Consider the following 27617-nt stretch of genomic DNA (forward strand, 5'->3'; position numbering starts at 1 on the left):
TATTTCTGAATGAATTATTTTACTGCAATAGCAGAAAAATACATTGTGAAGCAAAACAATATGGATAGTTATATCATAGGACTGAGGTATCAAAAGAACATCCAAGTGTAAATTGTAGTTTGAGTCACTACTAATTGGTAAGGAAAATTACACAAGTAGATAACTGCTTGCATTGCCATTTTTTTAAAAAAAAATCTAATTAGTGAAATCCTACATCCTCATTTTAGCTTAACAATCATCTCTTAATCATACATGCATTCATTTTGTGTCTAGTTTTCAAATGTGTAAAGCATAATCCATATTTAATGGGTATGAATCCAGAGAGTCGCATCCACTATAGCAACTTGAATAGGATCAGATGGATTTAACATCTCTGAAAATTACCAGGCCTCAAACTGATTTTATCTGTCTTGTGAAATGATTACTAATCTCAATTTGGATTTTAAATTTAAAGAGACTGCCAACAACTTTGAAAAGGAATGGCTGCTGAATATTGTAATTTATTTACTTGTACCATTCACAAAAGGAAAAATAGCCTTTTTGCATCCTTTGCAGCAAGCAAAATATGTTAACTACTGAACTACAACTAACTTCTAATGTCTAACTATAGCCCAAGACCTTGTATTATTCTAATGTATAATAAATGCAATAATTCCAATGGGCATCATTCTTTGCCTTTTCCCACAATCTCATGTTCATGATAACAAAAAAGTGTTAACACCAGTAAACAGAACACTTTCCTATTTTAGGAATTCTGAATTGGCCCTGAGTATCTTCAAGTCAAGTGCAGCATGGGCAGAGTCCATTATTTTAATAATAGAATTAACTGAAAATACAAAGATGCATCTGCACTTCTGCACAATTAGTCAGCTTCTACGATTAGTTCATGCTTTGTGGCTTCTTCAATGTTGATTAGCTGGCGAATTGTCCATTCTTTTATCCGAATTTTCTGGAAGATAGTTAAGGAGAGAAGTTTTACACTCAGTCCCATGAAATTTTAAAAGCCTCTGCATAACTAAGCAAACTGGATGTTGAGTAAGAATCCTATTTGGTTAGCATTAGTGACAGTAACTATTGTATGCATGATGAACATACAAGATGTTTATTTCTCTATTATGAACTTTTGTTTAATATTCATTTCCACTGACCTAGGTTTGGAGACACAGCCAAATTGTTGGAATAATTTAAACCTGAAGAAAAATTGAGCCAATTTATGAATTTGTGCCAGTGTCAAGGGCTTTTATTTTTAGGAAAAAAGTGAACTATTTTCAGAGTTGAGATGAGCAATTATGAAGACCTCCAGATTAGCATTCAGGCCAGATACAAAAAGCATATTTAAGTAAAATGTTACTAAGAGTCAATTTGTTCAGCAATTCTCCCACAGATCTTGTTGCATGTAAATTAGATTTAAAAATCAAATCTTGCATGAACAATTAAAAAAAAACTCTAAACATACCTGTTCAATAGGGATTTTTTTCTTCCTATATCTTTTCTTTACGCTAATAGATTTCCCAAGATAACTTGAGTCTCTCTCAGGAGACTTCGGAGAAAGTGACTTGGATTGGTCTTTGAGGATTTCATCAGTATTATTCTTACTAAACAGTTTGAGAGATGCTGGTATTGTTTGGCCATCTTCAACATCAATTTCTTTAGCTGTAGAGTCATCCATGACATCTGTAGTACTGGACTTGTGAATCTGTTCAGTTTCTGACAAAGCCACATTTTGTTGGCTTTCTTCAAGGATTGTTGAGAGATTTGCTCCTTTGGAATATGTAGATTTGCTTGACATAACTGTATTCCATGATTTTGTTCCTATTTTATAATTGTCATTGTTTATAATTCTAGGCTTCCGAGTATTCTCAGGACTTGAAGGGGATTCCTCAAAACTTTCATAATTGGGGTTTACAAATTTAGATATGGGAGAGATAGTTGGTATTCCAGATTTGAACAAGACTGATTCACGAAGCATCTTCTGTGTTTCAAAGCTGTCATATTCTATTCTGGATAGCTCTATAGTCTTTCCCACTAAGTTCTCTCTGTTTAAATAGGAGAGTTCAGGAGTGCTACATTTCACAGAGGATGAAAGTCCAGTTGTCAATAGCTCCACATTTATAAAAGGTGTTTCTTCTTCGGACATATTGTTGATCACTAAGGACAGAGCAGAAAACAGTTGGTTCAAAGAAGGAAGTAAAACACATGGGCTTGAGTTTCCAGATCCCCTAAACTATGGTTCATTCTTTTGGGCAAAAAACTGCAAACTCTCCTGCTCTTACTATGTACCATCAGGTATGTTAGAAGGATTTACAGGCTGACAACTAACCTATTTGGTTATATAATGAACACACCTTCCATAACCAACAAGTCTGGAATGGAATTAAACCTGGAGTTTCTGGCTCAGAGATAGAGATGTTCCCATTGCTCCACAAGACCTCCTATTATCTTCATTCCATTAAACAGCACCAATGATGAATGCCTTTTCGAACAATAAAACCAAACAAAGTTTTATTCAGAACCTCACAATGACAGCTAGTCAATTCTTTAATACGTTCTTTGATCTGTTGGGATCAAATTGTCTGCATTGTTGTAGGTTGTGGAAAGAAACCATACATCAATAACTGCATAATGTTAAGTCTTCATGACAATGTCAAGAAACAGGTATTGTAACTGCTAGATCAGATTTTATTTTTTTTTAAATCTCCTCACCGGATACAAGCAGCTTTTTTAAGTTTTAAAATGCTAGGGATTTAAATAGCTTAAATAGTCCTACAGATCTTTGCCACTCTTCAGTTTAAATATTTTTGTCACTCTCTGACTGCAGCTGAAGGGCTTTTCTGCTGCAGAACAGCGCAGTTCATAAAGGTCCAGCTGAGTTTGGGTTTCCCTCATGTGTGAATCACATCTTGCCATGACTAGTTAATATGGGAATTGATTGATCCACAAAGTCTCTACAACAAATTCACTGTAATTTTTCACAAAAATATCTGTATAACCAAACTCAATGCTTCTAACCCTCACGCCACACTAGTTTCTTCTGAGAAGAAACTTGCTTTCTATTCACTCAGGAGATATGAGCTTCGCTGGGTTTATGGCCATCCCCAGTTGGCCTTGACAAGGTAGTAGTGAGCTGCTTTCTTGAACTGCTGTAATCCATTTGATGTGCATAGATCAACAACGTTGTTGGGGAAAAATCCCGATACTCACTCCCTCTAGAACGATAATGAAGGAACGATGGCACATTTCCAAATGAGATGGTGATGCCTTGTGGAAGAATGTGCAGATGGTAGTGTTCTCACATGTCTGGGATCTTGATCAGATAGACCAATGGGCTGAGGAGTGGCAAATGAAGTTTAATTTAGATAAATGTGAGGTGCTTCATTTTGGAAAGGCAAATCACAGCAGGACTTATACACTTAACGATTAGGTCCTGGGGAGTGTTGCTGAACAAAGAGACCTTGGAGGTGTAGGTTCATAGTTCCTTGAAAGTGGAATCGCAGGTAAATAGCATAGTGAAGAATGCACTTGGTATGCTTGCTTTTATTGGTCAGTGCATTAATTATAGGAGTTGGGAAGTCATATTGTGGCTGTACAGGACATTGGTTGGGCCACTTTTGGAGTACTATGTGCAATTCTGGTCTCCCTGCTATAGGAAGAATGTTGTGAATCTAGAAAGGGTTCACAAAAGATTTACGAGGGTGTTGCCAGATTTGGAGGGTTTGAGTTATTGGGAGAGGCTGAATAGACTGGGGCTATTTTTCCAGGAATGTCGGAGGCTGAGGGGTGACCTTACAGAGGTTTATACGATCATAAGGGGCATGGATAGGGTGAATAGCCAAGGTCTTTTCCCCAGGGTGGAGGACTCCAAAACCAGAGGGCATAGGTTTAAGGTAAGACGGGGAAGATATAAAAGGGATCTAAGCGGCAACTTTTTCACACAGAAGGTGGTGCACTTATGGAATGAGCTGCCAGAGGAAGTACTGGAGGTTGGTACGCTTACAACATTTAAAAGGCATCTGGATGGGAATATGAATAGGAAGAGTTTAGAGGGATGTGGGCCAAATGCTGGCAAGCGGGACTAGATTTATTTAGGATATCGGGTCAGCATGGATGAGTTGCATCGAAGGGTCTATTTCCATGCTGTATATCTCTATGACTCTATGCTGCCCCCGTGCTCATAGATGGTAGTGGTCATGGGTTTGGAAGATGCAGTCGAAGGAATCTTGATGAATTTCATCAGTGCATCTTGTAAATGGTACACACTGCTCTGCATCAGTGGTGGATGGAGTGAATTTTTATGGATATGGTGCTAGTCAAACAAGCTGCTTTAACCTGGATGATATCAAACTCTTTGAACTTTGGAGCTGCACCCATCCAAGTAAGTGGGGAGTGTTACTTGTAGACAGTGGAAACACTCTGGAGTCAGGAGGTGTGTTCCCCACTGCATGATTCCTTACATCTGGCTTAATTTTGTAGTTACAGTATTTATATGAACATTCAACATGGAACAGTACAGCACAAAAGCAGGCTCTTAAGCCCACTATTTCTGCGTTGACCTTGATGCCATTCTAAACTAATTTCATCTGCCTGCACATGGTCCATATACCTTTATTTCCGGCCTATTCATGTGACTGTCTAAATGCATCTTAAAATGTTGCTATCATTATCTGCTTCTACAACCTCCCTTGGCAGCACATTCCAACTACTACCTTTTGTGCCTATCTGAAGCCTTACATAGCTGCAACACGACTTGCCAACTTTAATACTCACTGCCCTGACTGATGAAGGCAAACATGACGTGTACCTTTTTTTTAAACCAGCTTTTCCACTTTCGGGGAGGTATGTACTTTCAGGGAGCTAGGCACTCCAAAATCCTTCTGTCTATTAATGCTCTGAAGGGTCCAGTCTTTTAAAGTATATTTTCCAATTGCATTTAACCTCCCAAAATGCACCGCCCCACACTTGTCCAGATTAAATTCCAACTGCCACTCTCCACCCAACTTTCTAACTGATCTATATACTGCTGTATCCTTTGACAACTTTTCTCACTATTCACAACTCCACTAATTTTCATGTTGTCTGTAAACTTACTCATCAGACCATCTACGTTTTAATCCAAATCGTTTATATACACTCCAAACAGAGGTCTCAGCACTGATCCTTGTGGAACACTGCTGGTCACAAACCTCCAGTCAGAAAAAACACACCTCCACAACAGTCCTGTCTTCAAATCAATTTTGTATCCAACTTATCAACTCATTGTGGATCCCATGTGACTTAATCTTCTGGATCAGCCTATCATGGGGACCTTGTCAAATGCTTTAGTAAAGTCCATGGAGACAACATTCACTGCCCTACTCTCAATCATCTTTGTCACTTCATCAAAAACTCACTCAAATTTGTAAGGTAAGACCTCCCCACATACAAAAGCCATGCTGACTGTTCTCAAATAAATCCATTCTTTTCCAAATGCGAGTAGTTGTATCCCTAAGAATTTTCTCCAGAATTTCCCTACCACTGATGGAAGACCCGTCAATCTATAATTTCTTGGATTATTCTTGTTGCCCTTCTTAAACAAAGAAACAACATTGTCTATTCTCTAGTCTAATGGGACCCAGCCTTTGACTAAGGTGGATACAAAGATCTCCGTTAAGGCCCTAGAAATCTCCTCCCTTGTCTCCTTCAGTACCCGGAGATAGATCCCATCAGACCCTGGAGACTTATCTACCTCAATGATTTTCAAGACGCTCAACACCTCCTCCTTAACGTAGACATTCCCCAACATACCCCTCCATAATGAGAGAGGCAAGAGAGGCAAAAGTGGACTTTGGACCAGTGGAGACGCTGGAGAGATAATAGTGGGAAACGGCTGAGGAACTGAATAATTCCTTTGTGTCAGTCTTCACAATGGAAGACATGAGTAATATCCCAAACATTCAAGAGAGTCAGGGGGCAGAGCTGAGTATGGTGGCCATCACCAAGGAGAAGGTGCTAGAAAACTGAATGGCATGAAGGTGGATAAATCACCTGGATCATATGGACTACACCCCAGAATTCTTAAGGAGATAGCTGAAGAGATAGTGAAGGCATTAGTGGTGATCTTTCAGGAATCCCTAGAGTCAGGGAGGGTCCTAGAGTACTGGAAAATCGCAAACATAACACCCCTGTTTAAAAAGGGAGTAAGGCAAAAGACAGAAAATTAGGCTGATTAGCCTAACCTCAGTCATGGATGAGATTTTGGAGTCCATTGTGGAGGATGAGATTTCTGACTACTTTGGAAGTGCATGGTAAAATAGGGCAAAGTCAGCATAGTTTCATCAAGGGGAGGTCATGCCTGACAAATCTGTTGGAATTCTTTGAGGAAGTAACAAGTATATTAGACCAAGGAGAGCCAATGGATGTTATCTACCTGGACTTCAAGAAGGCCTTTGACAAGGTGCTGCACAGGAGACTGCTGAGTTAGATAAGGGCCCGTGGTGTTAGAGGCAAGGTACTAGCATGGATAGAAGATTGGCTGTCTGGCAGAAAGCAGAGAGTCTGAAAAGGGTCTTTCTCAGGATGGCAGCTGGTGGCAAGTGGTGTTCCGCAAGGGTCAGTGCTGGGACCACAACTTTTCACTTTTTGTATATTAATGGTCTAGATGAAGGAACTAAGGGTATTCTGGCAAAGTTTGCAGATGATACAAAGACTGGTAGAGGGACAGGTAGTATTGAGGAGGCGGGGAGGTTGCAGAAGGATTTGGACAGGTGAGGAGAGTGGGCAAAGAAGTGGCAGAGGGAGTACAATGTTGGAAAGTGTGAAGCCATGCACTTCAGTAAGAAGAATAGAAGCACAGATTATTTTCTAAATAGGGAAAAAATTCAGAAGTCTGAAGTGTACAGAGACTTGGGAGTTCTAGTCCAGGATTCTCTCAAGGTAAACTTTCAGGTTGAGTCAGTAGTTAGGAAGGCAAATACAACTTTATCATTTATTTTGAGACAACTTGAATATGAAAGCAGGGAAGTACTTCTGAGGCTCTATAAGGCTCTGGTCAGGCCACATTTGGAGTATTGTGAACTGTTTTGGGCCCTGTATCTCAGGAAGGATGTACTGGCACTGGAGCAGGCTCAGAGGAGGTTCACGAGAGTGGTCCCAGGAATGAAAAGCTTAACATATGAGGAACATTTGAGGACTCTGGGTCTATACTTGATGGAGTTTAGAAGGATGGGGGTGGGGAGGTCTAATTGAAACTTAGAGAATACTGAATGGCCTGGAGAGAGTGGATGTTGGGAAGATGTTTCCATTGGTAGGAGAGACTAGGACCCAAGGGCACAGCCTTAGAGTAAAAGGGAAGATCTCTTAAATTGGAGAGGAGGAGAAACCTCTTCAGCCATAGAGTGGTGAATCCATGGAATTCAGTATCACAGAAAGCTGTGGAGGCCTGGTCATTGAGTATAATTTAAGATGGTGATAGATAGGTTTTTGATTATTAATGGGATCAAAGGTAATGGGGAGAAAGCAGGAGAATGGGGTTGAGAAACTTATCAGCCATGATTGAATAGCAGAGCAGACTCAACGGGTTGATTGGCCTAATTTCTGCTCCTATGTCTTATGGTCTTATAATCTTACCACGATCCACATCTTTCTCCTTGGTGAATACTGATGCAGAGTACTCATTAAGGACATCACCCAATTTCCTCTGACTCCACACGTAAGTTCCCTCCTTTGTCCTTGAGTGGACCTACCTTTTGCCTTGCTACCCTTTTGCTCCTAATACATGTATAAATTGTGTTTGGGTTCTCCTTAATCCTATTTGCCGAGGATATTTCATAGCCCCTTATAGCCCTCCTAATTCCTTGTTTAAAGTTCTTTCCTGAATCCTTTATATTCCATTTCCTAAGCCTTACATATGCTTCCTTCCCCTAGATGCCTAGTCCAGTTCAGTTTCTGGTTAATGGAATACCCTAGGATGTTGATAGTGTGGGCTCAGTAATGGTGATGGAATTGAACATCAAGGATATGACGACTGGATTCTCCCTTCTCTGGATAAAGGTTATAACTTAGCATTTGCATGGCACTGGTATTACTGTTTGTCAGCTGAAGCCTGGATATTTTCCAGATCTTCCTAAATTTGGACACAGACTGCTTCAGATTCAGAGGAGTCACGAATGTGCAATGTCTGGCACCAATCAGCAAACATCCTCATTCTGAGCTTATGATGGAGAGGTCTTGATGAAGCAGCTAATGATGGTCAGGTCTAGGACACTACCGTGAGGAGCTAAACCAGAGATGACCTGGAGCTGAGATGACTGACTTCCAACAACTAAAACCATCTTCTTTTGTATGATGCTAACCAGAGGGTTAACCATCTGATTCCATAATTGACCTTCTCCATAACTGATTCTGTTTTTGCTGAGGATCTTTGTTGCCACACTCAGGCAAATGTGCCCTTATGTCAAAGACAGTCATTCTCACCTCTGCTCTGGAGTTTTGTCCATGTTTGACCCGAGGCATAAATAAGGTCAAGAGCAGAATGGCCTTGGCAGGACCCAAACTGGGTGTCATTAAACAGATTATTGCTGAGCAGGTGCTGCTTGATAGCATTGTCAAGGTGGTAATTGGCCAGTTTAATATTTCCTGTTGTGTCTGTGTGTGTGCAGGGCTTATCAGAGAAATTGCTACATAGATGCCAGTGTTGGGGATATACTTGAACAGCTTGGCTAGGGGTGCAGCAAGGTCTGGAACACATCTTTAGCACTATTTTCAGAATGTTGTCAGGGCCCATCATTTGCAGCCATTTCTTGATGCAAATGGAATGAATCTATTAATTTCCTGAAGACTGGCATCAGCAGTGCAGGCAATCTCAGGAAGAGGCTGAGACAGTTATCCATGTGGCATTTCTTGCTGAAGATTGTTGCAAATGCTTCAGCCTTATTCATTTGCATTGCTGCGTTTAGCTTTCTCCATAATTGGAGAAAGAAATAATCGTGGGGATTTCTCCTCCTCCAGTGAGTTGTTTAATTGTCCACCCCCCATTCACATCTGGATGTGGCAGGACCGTAGGGCTTAGAGCTAATCCATTGGTTGTGGAATTGCTTAACCCCATACATCAGTGTTCATGCTGTTTGATATGCAAGTAGTCTTATTTTGTAGCTTCACCAGGTTGACACCTCATCTTATGTATGTCTGATATTGTTCCTGGCATTTTTATTTGCTCACTGCATTGAACTAGGGTTGATCCCCCTGGTTTAATGGTAATAGTAGAATGGGGGGAATATGCTGGTTATGAGGTTTCAGATTGTGTTGAAGTATGATTCTGCTGACGGCCCGCAGTGCCGCAGGATGCTCAGTTCAAAGTCAAAGCCAATTTCATTAAGCACTGTGATAGCGCCACACAACGTGGAAGGTTTACAGGGTGGCACAGTGGTTCAGTGGCTAGCACTGCTGTCTCACAGCAGCAGGGACCTGGGTTCAGTTCCACCCTCGGGTGACTGTGTGTGTGGCGTTAGCACGTTCTCTTCATGTATGTGTGGGTTTCTGCCGGATGTTCTGGTTTCCTCCCACAGTCCAAAGATATGCAGGTTAGGTGGATTAGCTTAGAAAATGTAGGGTCACAGGGATGGGGTCTGGATGGGATGCTCTTCAGAGGGTCAGTGTGGACTTGTTGGGCCAAATGGCCTGTTCTTGCATTGTGGAGATTCTGTGTATTCTCAGTGTGAAGACAAGAGTTTGGCTTCAGTTCGGACAGTGCAGTGGTCGCTACTATGCATATGGTCATAGACAGTTGATGCATCAGTGGCAGGCAGATTGGTGAGGCCTTCCCCTCAAAATATGAGGCACATTCAATCTAGTAGCTGTTTCCTTTGGCACTTGACTAATTCAGTCTGTAATGGTGCTGCTTACCCACTCTTGATAATGGACATTGGAGTCTCCAACCTAGAACACATTCTGAACCTTTGCCATCCTCAGTGCTTCTTCCAAATGGTGTTCAATATGGACAAGTATTGCTTCATCAGCTGAGGTGCATGCAGTATGTGGTAATCAGCAAGAAGTTTCCTTGCCCCCATTTGACTTGATGCCACAAGACTTCATGATTTTCAAAGTCAATGTTGAGTATTTTGTATACCAATCTGCCACCCCTTCTTCTGGGTCTGTGATGCAGTGGGATAAGATGTACACAGAGACCGTTGCTTAACAGGTCTGCGAGACACACTCCCAAGTTTGCTACTAACGTCTGGATGTTAGCATGGATGACTTTGCAGGGCCAATAGGGATACGTTTGCTTTGTCATCTCCAGGCCTAGGTTGATGCCAGATGGTCCATCCAGTTTCATTCCTTTGAGAATGCTAGATTTGGGGGTTTTACGGATGGAATCAATGTCCACTACCCAGTTGTGAACAACAAATTGAATTCTAATCATCACTGTACCAATAATTCATTCCATAATACATTTCTTATTTCAATTTTTTTTGTACAAGAATTGCAAAACATTACAATAACAGCAACTTTTATACCAGCAGGGCACTAAGCTTTAAACCCATGCTTAAACATAATAACAAATGTGTTACGTGCAAATTATTTTAAGTGAGACCTGCACAAGGCTGCCAACTGAACAGTAATATCAAGCTTTGTTCCCAGATTGAGCTTCAGGATTTACAACATATGCAAAAATAGGTTTCAAAGCTATTTGTGACTCAATTGTGGAAGGTTTTCTGAAAAAAAACATCAAATAACATGTTTACAATGTTCTAACTATATCAAAACCTTGATCATTTTACAATAACAGATACTATGACAAATTTACATTCAAAAGACATTTTTATCTCTTACATGTACAACTTCAATGAAAATCTCCAAAGGCCAGATTAGATTCTAAACCAGCTCCATAGAATTTCAGATTATGTAGAAAGATTTAGTCCACCCTCCAGATTATAACTAAAATACAATGATATAAACAAGTTAAGAGGTTTATCCTTAGTAAACAATACTAAGGATATATTAATTTGTTGTTAACATCTTACCTGCTTAGTTCACAGCTAAAGTACAACCTACCTCAAGTTCGCAAATCCTAGTGTGAAATCTATTTAGATAAGGTAATGATTAGCTAATGAAGTCCACCTGTATTTCAAGTCTTGATCATAAGGGAAATAAATTGAAAATTTATCATTATAAAGCTTAGCTATTTTCAAAGCCAAAACTAAGCAGCTAAATAAACTAATTACTAATGGAGCAACAAATTTAACCTGAAATAGAATGAACATGATTCAGTTTAGTATTAGAAATTTTGAGACCTTGACATATTTTATATATGTATTTAAAATTGTCACTGTTTTAATATCCAGACCGGGTGAATGTCAGACAAATGACTGAAGGAACTTAATTCAGAGAATTGTGGCATTATTCACGTTAGCAGAAGGAATGGCCTTATAGACTTAATGAAACAACTGTAATGAATATGCATGGATAGAAAGACTGTGTTGTAGTGCAGTGACCATGTTCCTGTTTCTGAACGGGGGATCTGGATTTAAACCTTACCACGTCAGAGATGTATCATAGATTATCTAAACAGATCTGGATTCCATGTGCATAGTTTTTTACAAGGGACAGGGCAGACTGATAGCATGGTTAACAAAGTATATAGGATCTTTTGTAAGCAAAAAGAAAGAATATTTTCTATATAACAATCAGTCAATGGAGCCGGAATTCATTGCCTAAGCAAGTGCTGAAAGCTGAGATGATGAATGATTGCAAAAGAAAATTGAATGGACACTTAAAGGAAATAAACTTGCAGGAAGGAAATAAACTGATAGATATGGGAGAATGGGACTGAATTACTTAACAGAGCCTTAGAAATTTGATGGGCCAAATGGCCTTCCTCATTGCCATACTAACCCTGCAAGTATATTTCCCAAGATGTGCATTATGTTCCTGAGCTATTCAACATTAACGTGCAATCATTTAATATGGAGATTTTATTATCCTTGCCTAGCCCAGTTTGAATACAATAAATAATTTGTTTTAAAAGTTGAAATGAGGATGATTGATGATTGCGCATGGCCAATTTTCTGTTAATTAGTAGGTTTTCTTCATGTTGTCTTGCAAGGTGTAATTTTGTGGAACAGCTGTATAATTTTGGTCCTTGTTAACTAATTGGAAGCTCTTCACAGTTAGGTACCGTGTACTGTGAGAGCGATAACAGCACTTGGACACATAATTTGTTTAATGTAACGTTCTCCAGCTGCTTCTCAGTAATGGAAACTCAACTTGGGATCAGATGGGTCAGCTGTGCTCAATTGATGCCCCTAAATCACAAAATTCCAAGTTTCACCCCCATTTCAGGGCTTAAGCATAAAAATAAAGGCTGCTCCTGTGCAGTATCAAGGGGACATTGCACTGTCAGAGGTGCCATGTGTCTGAGAGAGGTAAGATCCTATCTATCTAGATATAAATATCCCATGACACTGTTGTGAAGAAGAACAGGGGGGTTATCCCCAGTGTCTTGAACAATATTTATCCTCCTAGCAACATCACACAAAACAAGACGATCTAGTTATTATCACATTGTAGTGAGTTGATGAGCACAAATTAATGGTCACACTTGCTATATTACAACAGTGACAACACTTCAATAAAAATCTCATGAGTGGTAGATTAGATTGGTTGACAGCTCCAAATGGAGGGACTTCCTTCCACGGGGTGGGGGAGTGGAAGTCCCACTATCACCGTTAACATCAGCTGCAGCGTAAAAAGTTGGGGGGTGGGGTGCATTCTTGTGGCAGTGTCCCTACCTCTGAGACATGGAGTCCTGGGTTCAAGTCCCACCTGCTTCCAAGGTGTGTGCTACCATTTCTGAGCAGCTAGTTTAGGGTAAATACTTACAGCCCCAAGGGGAAAAGCTAGTTTAAAACTAACATAATAGTGACAAATGAACATACTGGACTGCAGTTTTGAAGTAGAAAAGACAAGTCATACCAGTAAGTCTCATTCACCAGTTCTAATGGTTTTTCCTTTGGAGAAGGGGAGGGGTGGGGTGAATATGGGAGAATGTGAATTTGGTAATGTTGGTGGGGTTGTGGAAAAACAGTCAACCATTTCATCTTATTTCTGGTCCAGTTCTGAGTAAGGGTCACAAAACCCGAAAAGTTAACTCTCATTTTTTCTTCACAGATGCTGCCAGACCTGCTCAGCTTTTTGTTGTTGTTGTGTTTCATCTTATTCCCCCTTCATCCCTGTTAAACAGAGTCCTGCAAGTGGACAGGAATGTATTAATGCACCAAAATCAGCTGCAAGTCTGGTTTGTGTCATCAGCCAAATGCTCTATAACCAGAACATGTACTCTGGGTGGGGGATTTCCATGTCCACCACCAAGAGTGGCTCGGCAGCAGTACTACTGATCGAGCTGGTCGGGTCCTAAAGGGCATAGCTGCTAGACTGGGTCTGTAGCAGGTGGTGAGGGAACCAACAAGAGGGAAAAATGTGCTTGACCTCATTCTTACCAATCTGCCAGCTGCAGTTGCACCTGTCCATGACAGTGTCAGTAAGAGCAACCACTGCACAGTCCTTGTGGAGATGAAGTCTTGGCTTCACCTTGAGAATAATCTCCATTGTGTTGTGTGACACTAAAACTGTGCTAAATGGGACAGACTTTGCACAGACCTAGCAACTCAAGACTGGGTATCCATGAGGCAATGCGGGCCATCAACAGCAGCAGAATTGTACTCCAACACACTCTATAACTTCATGGCCTGGCATATTCCCCCACTCAACCATTACCATCAAGCCAGGGGATCAACCCTGGTTCAATGGAGAGTGCAGGAGGGTATGCCAGGAGCAACATTGGGAATATCTGAAGATGAGGCATCAACCTGGTGAAGCCACCAAACAGGACTACTTGCACGCCAAACAGGTAAAGCAGCAAGTGATAGACGGAGCTAAGTGATCCCACAACCAACGGATCAGATCTAAACTCTGCCACATCCATTCATGAATGTTGGTGGATGACTAAACCACTCTCTGGAGGAGGAAACTCCTTACATTCCCCATCCCTCATGATGAAAGCACCAGCACATCAGTGCAAAAGATAAGTCTGAAGCTCTTGTAGTGGTCTTCAGCCAGAAGTGCCGAGTCAATGATCCATCTCTGTCTCCTCCAGTGGTCCCCAGCATTACAGATACCCGTCTTCAGCCAGTTCGATTCACTCCATGTGATATCAAGAAATGGTTGGAGACACTGGATACTGCAAAGGCTATGGGCCCTGACAACATTCCGGCAATAGTAGTGAAGACTTGTGCTCCAGAACTTGCAATTCGCCTAACTAAGCTGTCCAGTACAGTTGCAACACTAACATCTACCTGACAATTTGGAAAATTGCCCAGGTATGTCCTGGATATAAAAAGCAGGACGAATCCAATCTGGCCAATTACTGTCCCATCAGTCTACTGTTGATCATCAGTAAAGTGATAGAAGGTGTCATCAACAGTGCTATCAAGCAGCACCTGCTCAGCAATAACCTGCTCAGTGATGCCTAGTTTGGGTTCCACCAGGGCCACTCAGCTCCTCACCTCATTACAGCCTTGGTTCAAACATGGACAAAAGAGCTGAATTCCAGAGATCAGGCGAAAGTGACAGCACTTGACATCAACGCTGCATTTGACCAAGTGTGACATCAAGGAGCCCTAGCAAAACTGGAATCAATGGGTATCGGGAACAAACTCTCCAGTGGTTGGAGTCATACCTGACACATAGGAAGATGATTGTGGTTGTTGGAGATCAGTCATCTCAGCTCCGGGACATCTCCGCTGGAGTTCCTCAGTGTAGTTTCCTAGGCTCAACCATCTTCAGCTGCTTCATCGATGACCTTCGCCCCATCATAAGGCCAGAAGTAAAGGTGTTCACTGATGATTGCACAATGCTCAGCACCATTCGCAACTCCTTGAATACTGAAGCAGTCCATGTTCAAATGCAGCAAGATCTGGATAGTATCGAAAGTTGGGATGACAAGTGGCAAGTAACATTTGTGCCACACAAATGCCAGGCTATGAGCATCACCAATAAGAGACAATCTAACCACTGCCCCTTGACATTCAATGGTGTTACCATCACTGAATCCCCCACTATCAACATCCTGCGAGTTATCATTGACCAGAAACTCAACTGGACTCACCACATAAATGCAGTGGCTATAAGAGCAGTCCAGAAGCTAGGAATACTGTGGCGAGTAACTCACCTCTTGACTCCTCAAAGCCTGTCCACCATGTATGGGTGATATGGTGGCTCAGTGGTTAACACGCTGCCTCACAGCACCAGGGACCTGGGTTTGATTCCACCCTCAGGCAACTGTCTGTGTGGAGTTTGTACATTCTCCCCGTGTCTGCGTGGGTTTCCGCCAGGTCCTCCAGTTTCCTCCCACAGTCCAAAGATGTGCAGGTCAGGTGGATGGCCCATACTAAATTACCCCTGGTATTCAGGGATGTGTAGGTTAGGTGCATTAGCCATGGGAAATGCAGGGTTACAGGGATAGATAAGGCGGCTGGGAATGGGTCTGGGTGGGATGCTCTTCGGAGGTTGGTGTGGACTTATTGGACCAAATGGCCTGTTTCCACACTGTGGGGATTCTATTTTAAAAAAGTCAGGAGTGGGATGGAATACTCCCCATTTGCCTGGATGAGTGCAGCCCCAACAACACTCAGGAAGCTGGACATCATCCAGGACACAGCAGCCCGCTTGAATGGCATTACATCCACAAGCATCCACTCACTCCACCACTGATGCTCAGTAGCAGCAGCGTGTACTATATAGAAGATGCACTGCAGAAATTTATCAAAGATCCTCAGGCAGTACCTTCCAAACCCACGACCATTTCCAATCAGAAGGACAAGGGGAGTAGACATATGGGAATGCCACCACCTTCAAGTTCTCCTTCAAGCCACTCACTATTCTGACTCGGAAGTATATCACCGATCCTTCACTGTCGCTGGGTCAAATTGCTGGAATTTCCTCCATGATAGCAGTGTGTATCAACTCATAGCATGTGGACTGCAGCAGTTAAAGAATGCAGCTCACCATCACCTTCTCAAAGGCAACTAGGGATGGGCAATAAATGCTGGCCAGCCAGCGATGCCCACATCCCCCAAATAAATAAATAAACGTGATTGTAACCTATTGTGGAATGCCAATTACTGAGATTGAATGTTTTAAAATGAAAAATCTTGAGACAGTGGAATATTTCGCTATCTGCTGTCAATGCCAACTTCAAAGCTTACAGATCCTGTAATGTTTAAAAAGACCTTCTATTGGAGATCATTTTGTCTGTTTGCAAAACATTAAGTAGCATGATGCAATTTTATGTTAACACAGAAATGTAATTGCATTGCTTGCATTTGATGTTAATGAAATTGACATGTTCCAGTTCAATCAGAGTTTTCTGCTTCAAAATCAGGTTAGAGCTTTTTTTAAAGCGCAGGATGAAATATACTGAAGGAAAGAATTACTCCAGTCAAAATGAGATCAGTTTTTTAATCCCTGGTAAAATCAGGTTTATGTTAGCCCCAATCTTGGGCTTGTCTCCTGCTGGCATGGCTTTTCTCTTGTTAGCTGGACTTCCTATTTATTAGTGTTGGAGGGGAGTTTGATCTCTTGACTGGAGAATCAAAACTTTTGGCATTGAAGAAGTGTTCCAGCAGAGTATAAAAAGAAAAATTATAACAAGAGCAGAAAATTGCCTAATGTACAATTTGCTCCAATAGTTTACTGCTTAAATAATGAAGGATAGACATTGTCCCAAGGGTAGCTTTGATGCACTCTATTTCTACATCAAGTTTGTGATGGGTAAATGGCTGTTAAGGCCAATGTTGGAGCATATGGAGCCATACAAATCCCAATGTGTGTGTTGACCTGTAAAAGGTAGGCTTGTGGTGGATAGCGATGTAGAGCCTATTCGCAGATTTCTCAATTACATGTGAGGAAAGGATGTGCATTAGACTGCTTCATGTCAAAAGTGAATGAGTGTGAGATAGAGTGTAAGTTTGTAAGAAAATCCTCGCATACAACTGCAAATTCAAAATTGTGGACATGTCACTAATATCAATAATAGAGGTAGAATGTTAGCATTCGTCAAAAATTTGTTTCTCATGGAAATTAACAAAAATGTTAGCAGGGCCTAGACCTTGAACGAATCCCATGGCTACTGCATCTATTTGGGTATACATGGTAGAATTAATGATACATTTTACTTCACAAGTTAGTAAGTTCATAAGTTCAACTAAAATAGATTCAGAAATAGTGGCACATCTATCTTGCCAAGATACATAGATTCAGTGCAAATGTCAATGGAGTTCTTTAGCGCATTTGTAAATAAGCTTGAAGGTCTAATAAACACACAGACGAGATGTTGCTAGCAATATGTAGGTGGCCTTCACAAAGGGAAAGAAATCCTTCACTGGAGTGTTGGCCATACAATTCAGTGATAGGTAAATAAAACAGGATATTACTTCAATTATTCACAATTGGCAGACTACAAGTGGTGACCAGGCCACACTTTTAAAAACTCAAAACTAAAGTTGTCATTAGATGTGAAGTTGTGAATGGGCAGCGCACGTTAAGCACTTCTAAGTCTGCTGATAGCTAGATTAATAATTGATTTAAGATAATCAGTTGAGATCATAATGTGACTCATTCACACTTGCTACAAGCTACGTACATTCTTATGCAGGGACTTATTTTCAACAACAAAATAAATATGTTTAAGCATTGCCTTTTCTGAATTATCCTCAACATCTAAAACAATCGAGGCTCAAATATCAAGTTGGTATGTCAAATTATTAAAGAATTCTGACATATTAGCATCAAGTCAGAAGTCACACGAAATCAGGTTATAGTCCAACGGTGATCCTGCATTGTGGTGCATCTTGAAGGCCACCTTACAGTACACTTACAAAGATCAGAGGCCAAATATTCATGATTGCTGAAGTGTTCTCTGACTGGGAGGGAACATTCCTGCCTGGTGATTGTTGCATGGTGTCCATTCATCCATTGTCACAGCATCTGCATGTTCTTGCCCGTATACCTTGCCTGGGGCATCCTTGTCTGCACTGTATGAGATGAACAACATTGGCCGAGTCACATGAGTATCTGCCATGTACATAGTGGGTGGTGTTCCCACGTGTGATGGTAGTGTCCATGTGGATGATCTGACATGTCTTGCAGAGGTTATCATGGCAGGGTTGTCTGGTGTTGTGGTCGATGCTGTCCTAAAGGCTGGGTAGTTTGCTGCAAATGATGGTCTTTTTAAGGTTTGGAGGAACACCATCTACCATGTGCACAGCAGATACTCATACATGGCAGACAAGGATGCCCCAAGGCATGGTATATTGGCAAAACAATGCAGACGCTATGACAACAGATGAATGGACACTGTGCAACAATCGCCAGACAGGAATGTTCCCTCCCAGTTGAGGAACACTTCAGCGGTCAAGGGCATTCAGCCTCTGATCTTCGGATAAGCGTCCTCCAAGGCGGCCTTCGTGATACACAACACAGAATCACTGAGCAGAAACTGATAGCCAAGTTCTGTACCCACGAAGGTGGCCTCAATCATGATCTTGGCTTCATGTCACACTACATGTGACCCCACCACACTGTTCTGTATCTGTAAAGTCTTCCTTTCTGTCCTGTTTTGACACCATCACCTTGATAAATTGTTATGATTTCTCTACCTTAATTAGTTTGTGCAGTTTTGGATTACTTATTACTTTGGTTAGACAATGGCATGTGACGACTCTTGTACCTATCATGTTATTCCAGTCATTTGGTTTGTCTCCAGCACCACCTTATTTTTAATTTTTTGTAAATATCCCTCTCCCTCATTTAATCAGATTATAGGTTCGTCCCTTCACTTGTTATTCAGCTTTTGACACTTTACTCACGCCATCTGAACACTTTTGATCACCTGCAGAGACTTATTATTCGACATTCCACTCACACCATTTGTATGATCTTTTGATCTCTCTGCCCTTGATCTCTCTGCCTATAAATCCTGTGTCTGTGTGCTTCTGTCTCATTTCACCTGACAAAGGGGCTACTCTTCGAAAGCTTGTGATTTCAAATAAACTTGTTGGACTTTAACCTAGTGTCATGTGACTTCTGACTTTGTCCACCCCAGTCCAACACCAGCATCGCCATATCGTGACATATTCATATAGTATACAATCAAAAGTAATCAGGAATTTTATTATCAAAATAGAATGGAATTTAATATTTCATGCACTTATTTCCTTTTAACTATGATGGAATGTTTGACAAATTTTCCATTGTCAAAAGTAGTACATTACCATTTAACTATCTGATGCATAATTAATAATTGCAGATATGTAAAAATTGTGCTAACTGGAAAGGCATTTTACCAATTAAATATTATCAGTTTTAATGATCTCAATGCAATTATTTTCCAGGCTCATGACTACTACACAAAGGCAATTGATTTGCAACCAGGAGATGAATCTGCTTTGCTGAATCGAGCCATATGTCGTGTTTTGCTTCGGCGTGCTAAAGAGGCGCTGGAGGACTTTGAAGAAGCTGTTAAACTTAGTCCTTATTCAGCTCACATATATTTCAACCGTGCAAACCTCTATGCCACTCTAAAGCAATACAAAGATGCTGAAAAAGATTATTCACAGGGTAAGACAAAGTATACACATTTGTTTACAAGCATTTTCTTAAATGACAGATATTGCAAGTTGCTCTGAAACATCCCTAACAGATATTCCCAAGTTGAAAATTCAGGAGGGAGAAAAAAATCATGAGCCTTGATTAAATTGGATAATCTATCACATAAACTTTACTTTTATCGAAATATTATAAGGTAAATTTGCATGTTTCTACATGCTTTAAATAGAAGTCTTAAATTAATAATTTCTTGACTTAAAAACCATAATCTAAACTTAATCTAAACTTCATGTTCTGAAGACCAGTTGCAAATTTAATACTGCAGGGCAATAATCAACTTGTTACTTCAAAATTGACATACTGTTGTACACCGCATGTGTGCATCTGCACAGTTGTATAGGTGGACTACCAATACATTGTACCAACCATATAACTCAGAGCAGTCAGTCTGCTTGTCTGATATCCAAGGCTGGATGAGCGTTATTTCCTTTTGTATTAATCAAGAATAATGTGGTCTTTATGGAATTGATGCTGACAAATGTTGTTTAGCTCACGACATTTGTGGCAGTAATACTAATCTAAACCTTTTTCAATGTTACTGTGAATCTGTTCATTTGGCATCTGTATGCCAATATATTTGGAGACATTTATATCTATTCATGCATGTCAAGTTTGAACAGTGACCTGACAAGCTGGCATGCACAATTGTCTCAACTGCTTGTATTGCTTTATACCTATGCCACACTAGACCTCTGCATTTTTATTTTATTTGGTTTGAAAGGACAAGACTATCCTAATGGAAATCCATATAGATATTCAGAATATATTGATCTTACTTCTCCCTGATCCACTGTTAGCTAATCACCATTATAAATGGTTTCTTCACTTCCAGCACTGTTGTTCCTGCTTTCAAAACAGTTGACATTACCCTCTCTCTATTTATTTCCGCGCTCCATTCCCCCTCCTCATTTCTGAAGAAGGGTCCGAACCCGAAACGTCAACTTTCCTGCTCTTCTGATGCTGCCTGGCCTGCTGTGTTCCTCCAGCTCCACATTGTGTTATCTCTGACTCCAGCATCTGCGGTTCTTGCTACCACTTCAACTTCTGTCTTTCCAAACTACTATCCTATGCCCTACCTCCCATCTCCTGTCCTTGCAAAATTTCATGAACATGTTGCTGGTTTGTTGATTTTTTAAACATTTAAACATACTTAACTGGATGTGCACTGTGCACTTTTACATACTCCAATCAATGGGTGGCACAGTGGCTCAGTGGTTAGCACTGCTGTGTCACGGCACCAGGGACCTGGGTTCAATTCCAGTCTCAGGTGACTGTCTGTGTGGAGTTTGCACATTCTCCCCTTGTCTGCGTGGGTTTCCTCCAGGTGCTCTGGTTTCCTCCCACAGTGCAAAGATGTGCAGGTTCGGTGGATTGGCCATGCTAAATTGCCCATAGTGTCTAGTGTGGAAATGCAAGGATAGGGTAGGGGGTGGGTCTGGGTGGGAGGGTCAGTGTGGACTCGGTGGGCTGAATGGCTTGCTTCCACGCTGTAGGGATTTTTGATTCTAAGTTAGTTGAACACAATTTGCCTTGACCAAATCCAAATTGGTGGCTTTAATTAATTCACACTTGCCCAAGTGAGTGTTGAATTAATCCCAGATTATTGGGTGCATCACAAATAAGAGATTTTACCATTTTTCCCTATTGCTCCAATTAAGCTAACTGGAGTGGTTCCCTGCTTTGTACACTGACAACACAGAGCACTGCCTCATCACCTTTTGATTCTTCCACTGTTGTTAAATTATCAGACTGCTCGTATGATATGCAGTAAAAATGAGCAAAAATCTCCACTAATTAAATATTCAGAAGAATTTTACCAATAAATAAGAAGTGTAAATTTTGTTGGCTTTTTTGGAGGATTTCTCTCCATAAGGGCTAAAGAGATTTCTCACGCTATTTTCGTAAACTCACCTCATTAAATATTTCAACCACGTCCCTGTGGAGCCATATTCTCTTGCTGTAAGTAGAAATACTCACGACTTTTCTAATTCTTTGGCTTACCACTAATCTTTACCACATTGTTTTCTTTTTGATGTTATCCTTAACTTCCCTGGTTAACAATTCTATCCCTTTCTAGGATCCTTCTTCCTCACTGGAATATATCTTTTCTGTGAGCTACGAACCATTTTCTAAAAAGTCTGCCATTGTCTCTCAACAGTCTTTGGTGCTAAATTCCTTCCCTAGTCTACTTCAGCCAGCTCTGCTCTCAATTCCTTTGTAATAACTCTTACTTAAGCTTAGCACAGTTGTTTCCAACCCAAGTTCCTCCCTCTCATGAATGTTAATTCTGCCATGTTATGGTCAGTATTTCTGAGGACATCATTTATTTAGCCTGCCTTCTTACACATCACCAGATTCATTGTCTGTTCCCTGGTTGTATCTACAACATACTATTCTAGGAATCTGTACTGAATATGTCTGAGTTCTTCCTCATGGCTTCCTCTGTCAATCTGATTATCCCAATCCTAAATCTATCCAGTTTGCAATGTGCTGATGACAGGTATCCTTAATCTCCACAAAGCTTCATCTCCACAAAGGTTGGATAGTAGTCCCTTCTATCAATGCTGTTCTGGACTCTCATCAGTAACAGGTAGATTAGTGAGTAGAAGAGGTTTTTACTTCTGAAAACAAAAATTGCTGGAAATCACAACCGATCAGGCAGTATCCATGGAGAGACAGCAACCTAATTTTCCGAGTCTAGATGACTCTTCATCAGAACTGTGATCCCATCCAGTGTACATTTTGTGCCCTTGCCACACTCCGTGCTTCTTCCAATTACTGTTCAGTTTGGGCCAGCATTGATTCAACAGTTGAGCAGGGAAGGCAGGGGGCATTATGTAATAACTAGTAGTAAGTTTCCTGTCCACGTTTGTCCTGAAAAATTGAAACTTCAGGGTCCAAGTTTGATGTAGAAGACTTCCAGAGAAGCTTCCTCCCTACTGTGTACCATTGAGCCTTGTGCTTGTGGAATAGCACATACTCAAGAATGGTGACGGTGATGTCTGGGAATTATAAAGTCTGATTTGGTGAGAATAATTATGTCAGGCTGTTGCTTGAGTAGTATGTGGAATGGTCCTTCCTATTTTGTTATAAGCCCTCAGATGTGAGAAAGAGGAGTACTTTACAGGGTCAATGGGACTATAGTTGCTGGTATCATTTCTGATGCCTATGTGGATACCAGGTGGTTCATAAGGTTTCAGTTCCATTTGACTATATAGCTTTTTGGTAGAACTAAGTGGCATTTAAAAGGGCATTGTTGTATGTCTCTGTCATTTCCTTACTTTGCATTATAATTTCAACTGTCACTCAACTCTTCATGTTTACTTACTATGGAAATATTTACAATTTTATGTCTCTTGCTTTTTTTTCTTTCTTTGCAGTTTCTTGGTCCTTCTGAATTGAATCCTAAAACCCTCCCAATCTCCAGGCTAATGAGTCTTTTTGGCTTTAGAACAAGCCTCTTCCTTTGGTCAAATGCTATAATTAATTTATTTTGTTAGCCACAAAAGGACGACGGTTGTTGGACCACTTTTTCAGTTGTTTCGACATATCTTGAAAACTATCTTGTATACCTTCTGTGAACTCATCCTCCATACTTCTTCTGAAAGTTTGGTTTGCTTTGTATGTAGGAAGCTTAAGATCCCCATAATCACTGCGTTAACCTGACTACATGCACTTCTATCTTCCTGATAATGTTGACCTATACCACAACTTCTACGAGTACCATTAGCTATTTATTGATCCTTGCTTTACAACTGTGTTCCATCTGCAATCAACTCCATTTCAAATATTTTAGTCTATACCTAAATCCCTTTATGGCCTCACCCCTCCTTACATCAGAACCCTCTACTACCCCTAGAGACTCTCTTGAGCTCTCCACTCCTCTGACTGTGACCTTTACTGAATTCTCATAGAATCCCTACAGTGTGGAAAGATGCCATTTGGGCCATTGAGTCTGCACTGACCTTCTGAAGACCATCCCATCAAGACCCACCTTACCCCCATAACCTCATATTTCCCATGGCTAATCCACTTAGCCTGCACATCCCTGGATACTACAGGGCAATTTGCCATGGCCATTCCACCTAACCTGCACATCTTTGAACCGTGGAAGGAAACTGGAGCATCCAGCAGAAACCCACATAGACACAGGGAGAAGTTGCAAAGTTCACATGGTCAGTAACCCAAGGTTGGAATCGAACCTGGGTCCCTGGTGCTGTGATGCAGCAGTGCCAACCACTGAGCCACCACACTGCCCATTTCCTCCCCTTTTTACACCATCTTTATGGGCTTTTCTTTCAGTGATCTACATATTCCTTGCCACATTCCTCTCCCTCCTTCACCCCTTCTGCTTCTTTTAGGTCTGCTATATTATTGAACTGCTTGGCCAAGCTTTTGGTCATCCCTTCTCATAATTGCATTATCTTGCATAATTCTCTAATTATCTTGCTGCAAAATAACTTTGCGGTGCTTTTCTACATTAAAGATATCAGATAAATCAAGTTGTTCTTATCTTACACTACGTGTTTGTAACAAAATAACAAAAACTGAGATGTTCCTGGCTTTGTGCCTGGATTATTAAATGTCACAAAGCTGAAGATTTTCATTGGTTAATATTTTAACTTGCAATATGGCATCTGAGGAGGACACATCTGTGGTTTGAATATTTTGGGCTCAGTTATATTAAAGTTACAGAAGCACATATGGTACACAATACATGCTAGAAAACTGCAATTCTCCAGAATTCAGTAACCCCAGGATGCTAATTTTTCTATTTATTTTTCTCATTCAGTACATAATGATTGCCAGCATAATTTTCCTTAAGCTAACTGCCATGTTAAAATGGAGTCATTTAAAAGCCATGCAAATTTTTATTCTAACTTCAATTTTCTAGCTGCTAAATTGACAATCAGATGCATAACATTCAAAATTGGCTCCTGACAATGACTGAGGGATGTTGAGATCATTATTTTTGGGGACAGAAGTCACAGGACCAAAACTGCTTCCACATGAAATATATATTTTCAGAAAGTGGAGAAAGGTGTTGGCTATCTCACATCATTCAGCTACTAAGTACCTAAATATGTGAGTGGACACATGAAAGAACGTACAACTGAGAGGGACAATCATATTTACAAACAGTTGGCAAGTGTAGCAAGTGGACTGTGTGCATTTAGTCAGTTGAGAATGTCACGATGCTCTAGGGATTGCGGAGTCAAAAACTATGGGTGAGCAACTGTTGAAATGGAATTAAAGTACTCAGAAATAGGGTTGAGTAGCAATGACGGTCAGCATCCTCAGGAGCAGAGGCACAGCCCTGGAAATCAGGGGTGCGGTGGAGAAGAAGGAAAAAGAAGGCAATAAGTGTCATATTGTTAACATTGAGTGTACATCCAAAATATAGGTATTTCAGCGGAGGTTCAATCGGTAGCACTTGTCTCTGAGTCATAAGTTTCTTGTTTGAAATCCCTTCCCAGAGCTTGGGCAAAAAAAATCAAGTGGGGAATCCAGTGCAGTATTAAGAGTACAATACTGTTGGAAGTGCTGGCTGAAATGCTAAACTAAACTCCCATTTGGGTGGGTGTTAAAGATTTAAGAGGAGCGAGCAAGTTATCTCCAGTGTCTTAGCCAATATTTATTCCTTAATCAACAAAAACAGATTATTTGGTAATTATGTCAGATGTTTGTGAGAGTTTGCAGTGTGAAAATTGGCTGTAGGTTTTCTTACATTACTGCAATTACTAAATGTCAATGAGTATTCCATTGATTTTAAAGTGATTTGTCTATTGGTTGTAAAAAGTACTATACAAGTGCAAGTCTTTTTTTTAAATACCTGGCTATATAAGGGAATTAGGAGCTTGCACCTTTGGAGGCAGAGTGTAGCTGAGATTTGTGCTATTGTTTAGGAAGATTTCAGACCTTGCACTACTGCTGAACATGTCCCACCAGTAAACGTGAAAGATAATTTCTTTTTGAACTTCTTCATCTCTGGTTTATTCCAAAGATTAGCTCTATTAAACAACAGCACATCATTACATCTCTCATGTCACTGATACCCTACCTGACGGAGTTTGGCAGTTCAATTTCAGTCAGATTGTGCATCACATTGTGAAGTTATCATGGGATTCTCCTCTGGATTTCTGAAGATGCAGGGCATTATCAATTGCAGCCATGTATTGATCATTACGCTTTATGCTACGGGAAGTGCTTTTACCCTCTGATTGTTCAGCTGGACTGTGACCACAAAATATAGTTTCTGCATAAGTGAGCTCACAGCCAGGATGCCTTCATGCTCCATCAGTCCAAGGTTCTACAGCTCTTTATATCACTGTTGAAACTCTGTGGGTAGCTTTTACAGGACAGGGGATATTGTTATGTAACCTGAGAGGGAGGCACATATGATGTTACAATTAAGGCCATTTGCTCACAGTGCCCACAGCTGAGCAGACCATCGTGACCTGAAGTACTGTTTTGGTGCATGATTTAATCAGATGATGCCCTACAGTACACTCTTGAGAAATGTACCTTGTACGGGCCTAGAAGAGGTGAAACCACTAGGCACATTTCATTCACACCTTCTCTAACCAAAATATTGCTTACATATGAAACTTACAGAAAGTATAAATCAAACAGGAGATCTGAGGTGCTGGTTTCATGATGACGTGTTAATTTCAGTTTAGATTGAGTTTTTTTTTGGTTCATGAACTGAATCTACCTGCCATTTCCTTTTGAAAACAAATTAAGTCCATGAAAATCACCAGGTATTAATAATAAGAAGATGGAAATCAAAAATTGATCATGGCACGAAATCTCATAGCCTGCTTGTTTGAGTAGCAATTCTTCAATCTGATTGGTTAAAGACATGTATGGTGGCTTGCCCTGTTCCAGTGTCAGAATCCAGGTGCTGTCCTATTTTACATCACCATAAGTTCCAGTGCTCTAGTACAAAGAAAATTTGAGCGCATGTGTAGGTCTTATGAACAGGTAGCATTGTTCCTTTACCTCTAATTATAAAATCTAATCAACTGACATTCTTAATTCGGCTTTTTCGGCTTTCTTTGGCTGTTAGCTGATTGTGCTGTGTTTACACCTCTACTGTGTTTGCCAGTCTCACTGATTTTCAGAGCCTTCTAGTAAATCCCATGTTTTATATACAAGAACATATTCAAGAAAGTTCCACTGTTGCATGTAACATTGTCAATTGCTACCTTATAATATTCTTGGTCTTATATTTCTAAAGAATAATTATTGAATCTGCTCAAGTATAGTTAAATAAAAGCTTTTACTTACATTTAATAGGAACATCTAACTGGGACTTAATCTTTACACAAGGCTGCAAGACAACAAGACCATGTCATGTGAAATTACATCATTTCCTGTGATGATGTATTCCACCTTATTTGCATATAATGCTACTTGCACTGTATCAATTTCTGTTCAAAACCACAATTTTTTTTCTATTCCCACAATATATTACAAACATGGAGAGGTGAAAACAGACTTCTATTGTTAGACAGAAATCATTAGATTTATGGAAACTAATGACAAGGCGGAATGTAGTGTGAGAAAGTAGAGATGAAGTAGACAATGAGCAATGCTAGATCAGGCTCAAGGGGCTGAATGGTTTATTCCTGTTCCTGTGAAAAGCTACTAAACTGTGACAATAGTTTCAGAGTACCAGACATCTAAAGGGACCTTAACAAAAGACAAAATATATTTTAATGCAGTGCTTCCCATTTTCCCCATGTTATCCCATTTTGAGGCTAGAGCACTGTTGTGACCCCCAAGTAAGAACTGTGAGAGTGAGACTGCAGTGATACAATGGTTATACGTTTGTCAGTGCTGCATAGCAGCCTGAGAGGTCATGGTCCCACTTGACATCCACACTGTTCCTACTATTTCCAGTTTGGGAATCCTTGGTT

General features: G+C 40.5%; 2 protein-coding genes across 2 annotated transcripts in view; one reads left to right on the forward strand and one right to left on the reverse strand.

Annotated features, from left to right (window-relative positions):
* Positions 1 to 27073, reverse strand: LOC125483725 (coiled-coil domain-containing protein 201-like). Its single transcript, XM_048600196.1, has 3 exons — positions 26986 to 27073; positions 1457 to 2148; positions 1 to 949 (listed from the first exon to the last, which is right to left on the reverse strand). The coding sequence occupies exons 2-3, from the start codon at positions 2135 to 2137 to the stop codon at positions 863 to 865; spliced, it is 768 nt and encodes a 255-aa protein (XP_048456153.1). The 5' UTR covers positions 2138 to 2148; positions 26986 to 27073; the 3' UTR covers positions 1 to 862.
* ttc6 (tetratricopeptide repeat domain 6) overlaps positions 1 to 27617 on the forward strand; it is a 183228-nt gene that overhangs the window by 155125 nt on the left and 486 nt on the right. The window contains exon 31 of the mRNA XM_048600425.1: positions 19422 to 19647. Within this exon, the coding sequence (XP_048456382.1) occupies positions 19422 to 19647 (226 nt within the window). The remainder of the gene's footprint in view (positions 1 to 19421; positions 19648 to 27617) is intronic.

The sequence above is a fragment of the Rhincodon typus genome, chromosome 8 (genome assembly GCF_021869965.1).
Source record: "Rhincodon typus isolate 14 chromosome 8, sRhiTyp1.1, whole genome shotgun sequence".
Classification (NCBI taxonomy): domain Eukaryota; kingdom Metazoa; phylum Chordata; class Chondrichthyes; order Orectolobiformes; family Rhincodontidae; genus Rhincodon; species Rhincodon typus.

What these genes read in the sequence shown, in the direction of transcription:
- LOC125483725 (XM_048600196.1), bottom strand. Translation starts at nt 2,137, where the DNA reads ATGTCCGAAGAAGAAACACCTTTTATAAATGTGGAGCTATTGACAACT. An exon ending in AAAAAATCCCTATTGAACAG is followed by an intron (nt 950 to 1,456) that starts GTATGTTTAGAG and finishes ACTATCTTCCAG; the next exon opens with AAAATTCGGATAAAAGAATG.